Source organism: Spinacia oleracea, chromosome 2 (genome assembly GCF_020520425.1).
Source record: "Spinacia oleracea cultivar Varoflay chromosome 2, BTI_SOV_V1, whole genome shotgun sequence".
NCBI classification, from domain to species: Eukaryota; Viridiplantae; Streptophyta; class Magnoliopsida; order Caryophyllales; family Amaranthaceae; genus Spinacia; species Spinacia oleracea.
In genome coordinates, this window is record NC_079488.1 from 9,880,151 (window position 1) to 9,892,343 (window position 12,193).

Genomic DNA, 12,193 nt, shown 5'->3' on the forward strand with positions numbered 1-12,193 from the left:
ACCTATCTCTATATTTATTGTCCCTTTATATATACATGCAGCCTCGGATCTGATCAATCCGAGACTTAAAGCAGGTTGACTTTGCCCATTCCTTGATAAAATGCAAGAAATGACCAAATCACACACTTCGGGGAATCGTCCAGAATCCTCGGATTCGCGATACCTCGATAAAACTTGTTCGCAACAAACAGTCGCTCAAATCAAGTTATAAAACTTCGGCTCAGATCCACGGATCGCCAAAGTCATAACTGAGAGGCAGACTAGCGATCTCTTGCCCAGGTTTCCGAACCACAAGAGATCGGAAGAACAATCCAGACCTCTGAGCAGATCGACGGATTTGAAGAGTCTGGAAATAAAAGAGTCTCTTAGCAGATCTACGGATTTGAAGAACTCGCAAAATTAAAGAGTCTCTTAGCTGAAGAACTCGCAATATTAAAGAGTCTCTTAGCAGATCTACGGATTTGAAGAACTCGCAATATTAAAGAGTCTCTTAGCAGATCTACGGATTTGAAGAACTCGCAAATTAAAGAATCTCTTAGCAGATCTACGGATTGGAAGAACTCGCAAATTAAAAAGTCTCTTAACAGATCTACGGATTTGAAGAGCTCGCAAGATCAAAGGGTTTTTAGCAAGTCTACAGAAAGAAGAGCTCGAAAATCTACGGATTCAAAGACTTAAAATTGCGGAAGTACAAAAAATTTGAAAAGAGGCAGCCAAGTAACAAACATTCATTTTTCATTCAATATCTAGGGGAAGTACAAATACATCAAACAGCTCGATACATACCCGAGGACCCTCAAAAATTGAAAACAAAATGAAACAGTTAAAATCGGCAGCCATCAACAGACAATACCGGCCTACCGAAGTACTAAGAAAGCAAAAAGAAACAAGTACAACGCAGCGCCGAGGCAAAAGGGGGAAAGGCAAGCACACATTCGGAAGTCCTCAACTGGAACCGACCGACTCTGAAGAAGACGACTGCCCGAATCCCTAACTCTTGGGAGTCTCAGGAGCAGCCCCTAGGGGAGCATCCTTCGAAGAACCCCCAGCAGTAGTGTCACCTTCGGAAGTCGCCTTCTGGGCCCGAGCCTCTGCAAGAGCAGCTTGGCGTTCAGCTTCAGCTTCGTCCCGATCAGCCTGGCACTCCACCAAGTGATCCTGGGCCCTCATCCAGAGAGGAACTTTCTCATTTCAAGGGAAATGAGGCATATGCTTCGCAAACATGCGCCGAGCACCCAGGATGCCATTCCAGTACTGCTCTTTACACTGATCGGCAGTGTAGAGGTCAACTCGCTCTTGCTCCAACTTCCGAATGGCCGCATCCTTCTCTCGGATCTTCAGCTGGAGAACAGGCACCTTGTCAGCTTGATTCCGAATAATCTCCCGGTGCTTGACAAACTGCTGAAGCCTCGCCTCCGCTTCCTGGCTCTGCTTAACGGCCCCCTCAAATTTAGACGTCATCTCCTTGAGAAGACTGTCTTTTTCTTCAAGTTCGCTCGCAAACTTGGCGGCCATTTCTTTCCTCTCCTTGTCGAAGGAAGCTATCTTTTCAGCATCCTCTTCGACTTGGAAAGTGAGCTTCCCAACTTCGGCCCCGATCTGTTCAGCCGATGCTCTAGCCTCACGACTGTACTGAAGGTACAGTTGCTTGACCTCCACCAGCTCGGAGAAGAGCTGCCCAGCCTTCTGGTCCAAAATAGGGATATCACGAGCATAAGCCTCCTGATATCTCCTCAGTTGTCTCTCCTCAACCGAGCTACACTCGGAAGCAAACGAGGACCAGAAAACAGCCTGGGAGAGAAGGAAGGATGAGGAAAAGTAGGAAAAACATAAAACAAAAACGCAACTCAAAAGAGAAAATCCAACACTTACCTCATTCAGATAGTACTGGGCCATCATAGCCGGGTTCCTCTCTTCAGCTCCAGGAACCCTCCACTGCGGGTTGGCCCGAAGAAGATTCTCCCGAGCAGCTTCGGGACCCACCAAAGATCCCACATGAGCCATGGGGTTCTCCCCCAAAACCGGAGCCCTAGCATAGCGAGCCATCGCCTCCCTTACCTCCTCGGGGATCCGTTTCAGCGGAACATCCGAGCAAGGGTCAGCGTGGATCAATCTATCCAAAGCCGAGGTCGAAGTAGAGCCCAAGGTCGAGTGGCGCCTCTTCCTCGTCAGACCCTGTTCGGGCTGCTCCTCCTCAGCAGAAGGGACCTCCTTCTCAGCTTCGGGAACCTCAATGTGTGCTTCGGTGAGGTCCACCATCTCCTTATCTGGACTTTTCTCTCTTTCGAGAGAAACGTCAGCAGATTCCCTCTTCTGCTCGGCCACAATAGGGGCATCCGAGCCAGGAACAAGGTCGGCTTCAATCGCCTCCATCACCTTGGTGATATCCTGAATCTCGATCCCTAAAGCAGCAGACGGCTTCAGCGGAGAGGGGATGGTATCTTCCTCAGCCAACGGTTGATCCACGGGCGGCGGTTCCGCAACCACCACACTCTTTAACTTCTGCCCTGGCAAGGGCATGAAGTGAAGGAGATTCTTGGGAGGAGGCATGTCTTCCGAAACCGTTTCCTACAAAACAAGCATTCAAAGGTCAGCTTCGGAAAAGGGAAGGACGAACTACAAGAAAACTCCAAGTCAGAACAAATACCTTCTCCGAGGACTGAGAAGCCTTCGCCTTCTTCGGATGCGTGGAAGACCTCAGAAGAGTGCTACCCTTCCTTTTCTTTTGATCCTAAAAAGGAAACCAAGGGTCAATAAATTTAAAAAGAAGACAAAGGAAGAAATTAAAAAAAAAAAAAAAAAAAGGTGAAGTACCCGGTTCCTAGATAAAGAGATATCTATCCGAGCCGGAGAAGAAACCGAAGGAACGGCACGTGGCACAGCGTCAGTCCCCGGACCCTAAAAAGATGGTCCAGGACCAAGACGTTAGCCGACGGCCAACCAAAAAGAGAGACAAACAAAAAGGCGAAGGCTGATAGATACACTCACCGGATCTGAAGTTGTCCTCAAATCAGGAAGCATGACCTTCACTGGAACAGCTTCGGGAGAGGAGGCAGAATCCCACGGATCAGCTCGAACTTCGGATATCCGAGCAACACCCGAAGGAGACAACACATAATCCTTCAAGCGAGGATTACGAGGATTCTCTTTCCCGAACTTGTAGTCAGGAGCCGAGTCGTGAATAGTCTTCAGATCCAAAGAGATGCCCAAAACCACAGGATCAAGGCAGCTAAAGCCGTACTCTGCAGAAACAAAACACAAAAACGAGTCAGTAAAACGAGACAAAAAAGAGGAGGACAAACTCACTGAAACACGGTCCCAGCCGAAAGACACCTACCCCTGTCAAAAATCCTGCTGAGACCGGCAACAGCAAGAATGTCCTCCCGCAAGATATAGTTGAGGTTCGGGAGCCAGCTAGACGGCAGTTTGTAGTTGTCCTCCCGAGCCAAAAACCACTGGAGGAGATCCACGTAGTGGTGATGGTTCCGATCCGGAGCAGCCACGCTTCCCATATCAGGATCAGGAGTCACAAACCACTTCGGAGGGCGATAAAAATTGGGATGCTTCGGATCCGTCGGCACGCGAACGAGCAACCACTCCGTCTTCCAATTATGGTCAGAACTGAGGTAAGGATATGCCGTAATATAGTTCGGCTCCCCTTTTCTTCGGGACTTTTTGTTGATGATGGTCCACCAACCATACCCATCCCCCTTTGAAGCGTGATTGAAAGACAGATCGTGGAGATCCCGAAAAACGGCGACAGAGCAGGGAAAGTTAACAAAATCGCACACCCATCTAAATCCGATGATGTGCCTCATAGATTTGGGTGTAAGTTGGGCCAAACTGATGTTGTACGACACCAGGAGCTCGGAAATGAACGGATCCAAGGGAAAACGGAGACCGTTCTCCAAGTGATGAGTATACACAGAGATGAACCCCCTCGGCGGATGAGTCACCCGAGGACGCTCCTGATCGGGAAGCTCGCACCAGTACCCCAAGGCGTGCTGGATTCCGTATAGCTCCTCGGCCCTCCGATGGTAGTTCCCCAGCTTCGCCTCCACCAACCAGTCACCACTGACCGATTTCTCCAACGGACCATCGATCTTAGTGGTCTCATGCAAGATCGGGGCATACTTGCCCTGCGGATCAGCTTCAGTCCAATGAACTGGAAACTCAGGGTAAGGACGGCGTACACCCGAAGAACCAGCTTTCTTTCCAGAAGTTGCGCGTTCAGACACGCTAGACCCGCCAACAACATCATCTTTGGAAGCATCCCAACCAGTCGAACGCCTCTCCACCGGCCTCTCCGAAGGCCGACCCCTTGAAGTTTTCTGTACCCTTCCCGAAGGCACATTCTCCCTCTCACTAGAGGAGCCAACGACGAACTTACTTTTGCCCCTATTCTTTGCCATGGTCGCGAATTCTCGGTCTAGGGTTTAGATTGAGGAGTAGAAGGAAGAACGAAGAAGTAAGGAGAATTCAGAAACAAATTACCTTTTTCCGAAGCGGAATTCGCCGATAAAACGAACAACACAAGTTCCCGAAGTCTAAAGCTGGCCGAATTTCGTAGATCTGAAGAAACTCGAAAACCGCGATCGCCGGGAAAAGAGAAGAAGTTTGTCCAAAAGAGAGAGAAAGTAAAGTTTGAAGGAAGTTTAGCGCCCGGTATTTATAGAAAAGGGAAGCGTATCAACTTCCTTTCGACCCACGATCTCCACGACACAATACAACTCCCAACACTTGTCATCAATGCAAATCATCCCTTTTCAAAAAAAAAGAGGGAACTTTTGGACTTCTGACAACTGGAAACCCACCCATTTAATTCTAAATGGAGCGGATCTGGGGGGCATGTTGTTTGGGCTCCCAATTGATTCTCAATTGGGCCACTAAGTCCAAAGCCCAATGGCTCTAAACAAACAGCATCAAACCTACCAATGGCTAGTCAGCCATCCATCAAGGCCCAAGGCCCAATAGCAATAAATGACCTATGGGCATTTATTATGCAAACACTATAAATAGGCCGCAAAGGCTCACACCTCAAGGTACGTCCAATTTATCGCCTTAAGACTACTCTTCTAGAGAACTTCTCTCTAGAATCCGAGCATCGTTCTTACTTAGGCATCGGAGGGGCTTTCCTCGGAAACACCCCCGAGGCTAGTGACTTTGCTCTTGTGCAGGTGAATTCGGACTCGACTCATTCAAGCAAGCAAGATCTTCAACACATACGAAAGGGCCTTCATTCGAAGCCCATTGTTTCCATCTTTACAACACCGGAACAATGATTAATTGTTATTTTACTTAAGTTAAACATGTTTTGTCTTGTCATGTTATGCCGTGCTTTTTTCAAAAGATACGGTCCAAGTCTTGTTCACAACCCGCGATTTTGGGGTCGTGCCTCGGGTAGGCCCGCTACATCTATCTCTAATTAAAAGTGCTTAAGGGCACTGAAGAGTAGGGATGGCAATTTCATCCGAGTTCGACGGCTATCTGAACCACCCGAACCGAATATATGGATGCACAACCGATAAAACACATATGCTAAACAGGTGGCGGGTGGATCAGGTAATAGGTCTGGTCGGATTCGGGTGGAGGTTCATCCAAACCGTCACCCAATCTCATCCGATCCATCCATCCATCCGTTAAAGTTATTAATTTTTTTACTAAAATTACTTAATTATTAATATAATCTTGTATGTTTTACCTAATAATTTTTTATTATTAGCATTTTAGGTAGTAAATGTGGGATTATTATAAAAATATGTGCTAAGTGAGCTTAATAAAAGAAAATCGGCAAAAGGTTGGATTAATATTACCAAATTTTCCTATTTTAAGTACTAATTAAGTAATTATCTATGAAAAGTTGTTTACCACATACACCGTTTTATACAGTCAAATCAGCTAATATAGATATCTAACAATGAAAATTATTAGATACACCCGGGTGCACCGTGCACCCAAGTGTATATTTATGCCTATTGATGGTCCCCACTACATTTTCTCCTCGCATATAAGGAGAAAATGGGAGAGGATGCACCGTGCACCCGGATGCATGTAATATGTTCTAATCTAACAACTTGTAACATCTACTACGTAGCCGCTAAAAACTTATTATACCCAAACAGGGTCGTTGTTTTGTTGCATCTACAAGTAAAATATAATAAATGATAACAAAATAAATACAAACTATTTTAATAAAACTAGTCGTCTGACCCATGCAAGGCACGGGCTAATCTTAAAATTTAGGATTTTTGTATTTGTGTGTTCTTTTTATTATTTGGGTGGTTGGTGACTGTTATGTTTTTTTTGGGCTGGGTGTACATTTTAATCCTTAAATACGGTTAGATGAAACAAATGATACTGATTTCCGTATTCGCTTAAACCTACAGCAATTTCAATCCTTTTTGTTAATTGATGAAGTGCAACTGACCACTGTGTTATTGTAGCGTATATCTTAGCATCAGCATATCTTGAATTCTGGCTTACATAAGGATGTCATTAATAGTAGTAAACACTTTGATTAACTTGTCTTTAACGATTTTTTTTGTATCCCCCGAGATTTGCGTTCATCATATCCCCTGAAAGTCAATCTTTATTAAAAATTCTGAACTTCTATGGAACTGCAATCTTTTTGATTGAAAGTGTCAACTGTTATTTTATTTCTTTGTTTTCTTTACAGATCAATATCCCAAAAGGGAAAAACAGAACACAAAACACATAAATGTACACCTCTTAACATTGTTTTAAAATATAAAAAAGTACGGAGTAGTATCCCCTTTATAGGAAGAACCCATGTAATGCACAAGACCAAGTTGGCTCATATTTCAGGAGTTTGGTCCGTCGTCCGTTAGCTGGGTTGGGTCTTGGTTTGTAGTTGGGGTTGTGCTTGTTGTGGGTATATCCTTTGTTGTTGTGATGGTGTTGTTGTATAACTGTATTGTTGTAACATGTTAGTATAACAATTCTCAAATAGTACATGCGTAATATTGACACTGTATATGTTTTTTTAATGTCTATTTGATTTGGGTTTTGATAAGGTCATTACCTATTGATTTTGTATTTTTTGTTTGACTGGCCCTCCTTTTTTATTTCTTTTAGTATCTCAGCTCTTGTATGTATCCTTTCTTGTTGACTTTGAGCTTGAGCGTATATGTCTTCCCAATGCATTGTTGCAGCTCCTTTGAGATCTTCTCTGCTCCATTTTCCTACATTTGCATTGGATTTATGGTATATTTCATTGCATTTGGTTTTCTTTCTTTGTGTAGTTAGTTGAATTGTATTACCTGGTCATAAATCTTCATCATTGATGTTATTGGTTTGCCAATAATTTTTTCCACGTCTTTGTCAAAAATCCCCACAGTCATCGTTGCGTTTCCGTCATCAATTGTGGAAATGATTCGGTACCTACAATAGTTGATATTAGATATTTTGATTATATTGTGGTATAATGTAGTAATGTGTTTGGGTACTGCACCTGTCGATTGGGAATTCTGGGACGACTTGACATTTTGTTGTAGTATTGATTCGCATCTACCCTTGATTTGCAATTGTTACATGAAGTGTACATCCAGCCATACTCTTGGTCGTGGATGAATGAAATTTGTGCCACACAAGTGTAAGTGTCTTTGAAATCCTGCATGTATAAAATGTAGATTTAATTTTCATCTTGCTTACCTTTGTGACCCTTCTGTTTTGGTGTTTTTTATGTGTAGTAAGAAGGTTTCTACCTTATTTTCTTCTTCTTCTTCCATGTATAGGTGTTGTAGTTCTTTGATTGTTTTACGATTCTTGGTCATCGCCTCCTCTAAACTCTCTGGTTGGGTGACTTCTATCCGGACTATTGCTTGTAGCGGCACATCAACCATGCTTTATGAAAAGGTACAATGGGCAATTAGTAATGGGGGAAGTATTAGTTTTAGTTGGTAATTGTTGGTTGTTTAGACATTTGAGCATAGTGGATTTCTTACTCTTTCTTGAAATGTTGTACTTCAGGGATGTCTAGGTTGATGTAGATCTTAGTTCCTCCAGTAGAATTGAGTTGATAGTTCCCTGCAACATCATCATTAATTTATTAGTACATGTTTAAAGTAGATGATGTTAAAGCTGGTGTGTTTGTCTATATTATTGTGTTGGCATTTACCGTTGAACATTGTTACTCGTGTAGCTGTGATTATTACTATATGTGGTTGTGCTCCATTTTTAACAAGTGAATGATTTATATACCTTAATGCTTCTGCATTACAAATACTCTAATTATCAAAAAGACAAATCATAATCGAGGGGACAAACATACATTTACCCTTTTAACACAACCAGATCCTAATCTTCTCTCTTAAACCTCAGTTATATGCCATTGGGGAGTCCATTAATCCTTTTAACACAATCAGATCCCAAACCTTTAAACTCAACAAACGAAATCACCCGGTTAAAATTTAATATTCTTTCTTTGTTAAGTCCCAACTACTCAACAATATCCACATTACCAATTAAGATCATTCACATAAGATGGAATAGACCCGTAATGATTATGAAAACATATAGAACAACACACTAATTCCTTTGAGAATTTAGGAAAGGAAGTAGAGAAAAGGGTTCACCTTTGTAGGGACTTGAACCCTCTAGAACACCAGAAAAATGAAATAATCCCAAGAATAGCACCTGTATCCACAAACAATTTCAAAACCACTATTAGATAGTGGGAAGGGGAAAACTATAGAGTAGCGTAATTTAGGTGTGGGGGGGGGGGGGGGGGGATTATATTTGATTATACTCCTACACTCCAAATAGAAGGTACAACTTCAGATTATGTAAAAGGCAAATGCAATACAACAATACTAGCTACATTTAAAATAGTTCATCAGTCTCGGGTTGTGACATTAGGGACGAGGTTTGTGCAACAATGTCACAACTTGCATCGATAGCAAGTACACTCATTTAGGTTCACCCTGGGAAAATGGCAAACATATTGTCTTTTCCGGAATAACCCAATAACCCAATGTTCAATACAGGTTTCACCAATTCTCATATGATGGATTATTTACCAAACTTGGGGTTAAGCTTCAACTACCTTCACATTGTTGATTATACAGATTTCTATAACTGAAACATAGTTAGAAACACGATACTATCAGGGTGCTTCGTTCACAGGAAACATGGAAGCTATTGTACCTGTAAATAATTACCAAATACGAAGTATATCTTTAGTTTTCGCTTTCATTTATGTGTATTTGTTAGTAATATTTTACCTTCTGGGGCCAACTACTATAAAACAAAGTGGTATACTTCACGCATACTCATTCTCAGATTCTTAAGAATGGTCTCCCCAATGACATAAAACTGAGGTTTAAGAGAGAAAATGTAGGCTCCTCTATTGCTTTCTATGTGAGGCAGTTCGAATTAAGTCCATCACAAACACAAGTTTATTCCTACATGCTTTCTGATCAATGATATTCATGATGACAGTAATGTCAGTTCACTCCATAGGCTTGTACCCCATGAATCCAACTAACGCCTCTTATTTCTAAATGTTATGTGGATATCAGTATTTTGAACCTCAAAGCCTAATGACAGTAATCTATTTGTCTACAACTATGATGGAAATATGGAAAGGAAGTTCAAAGTCATAGGTTGGTACCCCATGATCCAACTAATACCAATTGTTTCTAATTATCGTGTGATTATCAATATTTTGAACCTCAAATCCTGATATTCAGTACTTATATCATCCATGGCTACAATCAAGCCTAAGCTAAAACCAACAACTTACAACACGGTATATGCAATACAACAACCTCCCCAATTATGATCCGGGCAATATCAAACCAAAATCCAAACTCCAAAACCCAATTCCTAGCAAAAAAATAAATTCAAAATTTACCACTACGGTATTGCAAATTAGGATAAAATCAGCTCAGAAATGATCAAAATACCCTATTACCGAACAATTCAAGAATTATAAACTGTAAATTAAAACAATGAAACCAATTAAAAACAGACACAAAAAAGAGACGGAATCATACCTGTTTGCAGCTCACGATCATATTATCCTTAGGACGCAACTAACTATGTTAAATAGAGTTAGGATAGGATTAAGAGATGAGAGTTGGACTATCAATAACCATTTTCCCAAAGTAAGCGTAACCGACATTCTTTAAGAAATTATTAATGTTTTGGGAGGAAATTAATTTGTAAATGGAGGCTTTTAAAGTTAGGGAGAAGATGGTGGGATTTAATTGAAGGTGAAATAGTAGTTTGATCCTAGTTCGATGTGGGATCTCTTGAATTGTAATGCAAACACAAGATTAGCTAATTACAATTTAAGTTGAAACTGGTGACGATTGAAATGCAAGGTTCGTGAATTGTAACAGAAATTGTTAATCAATTTGAATTGAATGATGATTAATAGCGAGGAGGATGAGTCGGAGATTAACATGAATGCTGAGGATGAATGAATGTGGGAGACGGTAATGGCGGAGGATATTTTCCTTCTTTTTTCTTCCCTTTAAAATTTCAACTACTTTGTAATGCTAAGGATGCCTTACCTTTTGTTTGTTCTTTTGTTTTTTTTGGTTCTTGTATTTAGGCACTTAAATGAATTTGGGGAGCCACGTTGGATACTCTATGTGTGGTTTTCAGTTTTTGCTTGTTTGAACTGATAGATGATGAGCCCCATGGATCATGCGTGGAGCTTTGTTTTTTAAATACTAGGTATTAATTCTAATATGGAGTATGATTTTTTCCGTAATGATCTGAGATATCGCTCGATGCATCAAACTAGTTATTCCTTTAATTCAGTGAAGTTTGCGAGTTCTAATTATATGCACTTAGGACACCTGGATTTTTGTGCACCAACATGGTTTTTCTTTCTCAGTTGGTATTGTTTTCCTCATTTGAAAATTTCGAATTTAGAAAGTATCAAATTTTATAGTATGATTTACATCCATGTCATATAATAATTTTTTATTTTTCCTCCTTTACTTTTTTAGATTTATCTTCTCTGTATTACTATACACCGTTCTTAAACTTAATCCTCAGTTTTTCACATCTCAATTGATAAACAATAAACATTGCTCATTGCATAAAAGTTATATTCGCTTATACTTAACAAAATCATACGGAGTATCATGCACCCACTCTCTCCTAAAGCTATGTGCCCAAAAAATTGACAAATTATTTTTTACGGATATTTCATGAAATGCCCCCGAATTTTGCTGTAATTCACCAAACGCCCATCAAGTTTCAACAATTCATAAAATACCCCTCACAATCCGTACAAATACCCACCATACCCTTACTACTAACGTGTCGTTAGTCTGCTGTTAGTTAAGTTTCTAATTCACCAAATACCCCTATTACTAAATTTAATGCACCAAATGCCCCTAATCTCAAACTTATTTCACCAAATGCCCTAACATTAAATTTAGCTAGTTTTGGTGTTCCAACGGCTAGTTTTTATATATGAAAAGTAGCCGTAGGTTCAGGTAGGCTATAGTTTTTCTATGCTTCATATTTGACACATGAAAAGCTTCAATTACCCCTCTCATTTAAGCACTATATGAGCTGAAAGAATAGTGTGACAAAATTTGCGCATCAATAAGGGGCCGTTTGGTTCATTAAGTTGGAATGGAATGGTATGGAATCTCATACCATGGGGGTATGGATTCAAATTCCCATACCAGGTTTGAAGTTGTTTTGTTTACTCTTGAAATGAATTCTATATCCCATTTATGATGTTTGGTTTACTTTTGGAGTGGAATACTAACCATCCAACTATCCAAGCATAACAAATTATTAATTTGTACAGTATACATCAAAATTAACAAAATCTATATAAGTGTATATACATGAGTAAAATTAAAAATCTCAAATTTTAAAAAGAAAAAAATATAGAAAAGCAAAGCAAAAAAATTGGAATGTCAGACTACCGCTTATAAATCAAAATTAACAAAATCTTGCTATGGAACTTCATAGATGTCAGATCGCAAAAGGAAAGGCAAAAATGGACATCAGATCGCAGATGAAATTTAGGCCTAAGAAAATGGGAAATACCAGCGAGATTCAATCTCAGTATAATCCACCGATAACAATTCAATTACAGCAACCACAATCCATATAGCCAACAAATGGATCCTTCACCACTGTTCAGCTCCATTGATGAAAACAACGGTCTTCCAATTTTGAATAGACCAATTAAATC

General features: G+C 40.7%; 1 protein-coding gene across 1 annotated transcript; it reads right to left on the reverse strand.

Moving 5' to 3' along the window:
* Nucleotides 1–6,607: 6,607 nt before the first annotated feature.
* Nucleotides 6,608–10,564, reverse strand: LOC110803512 (uncharacterized). Its single transcript, XM_022009025.2, has 8 exons — nt 10,017–10,564; nt 8,595–8,655; nt 7,965–8,046; nt 7,725–7,863; nt 7,472–7,630; nt 7,281–7,401; nt 7,043–7,202; nt 6,608–6,929 (listed from the first exon to the last, which is right to left on the reverse strand). The coding sequence occupies exons 1-6, from the start codon at nt 10,035–10,037 to the stop codon at nt 7,378–7,380; spliced, it is 486 nt and encodes a 161-aa protein (XP_021864717.1). The 5' UTR covers nt 10,038–10,564; the 3' UTR covers nt 6,608–6,929; nt 7,043–7,202; nt 7,281–7,377.
* Between the last annotated feature and the right edge of the window lie 1,629 nt (nt 10,565–12,193).

What these genes read in the sequence shown, in the direction of transcription:
- LOC110803512 (XM_022009025.2), bottom strand. Translation starts at nt 10,037, where the DNA reads ATGATCGTGAGCTGCAAACAG. An exon ending in TGATCGTGAGCTGCAAACAG is followed by an intron (nt 8,656 to 10,016) that starts GTATGATTCCGT and finishes TTGTGGATACAG; the next exon opens with GTGCTATTCTTGGGATTATT. An exon ending in GGGTTCAAGTCCCTACAAAG is followed by an intron (nt 8,047 to 8,594) that starts GTGAACCCTTTT and finishes ATGATGTTGCAG; the next exon opens with GGAACTATCAACTCAATTCT.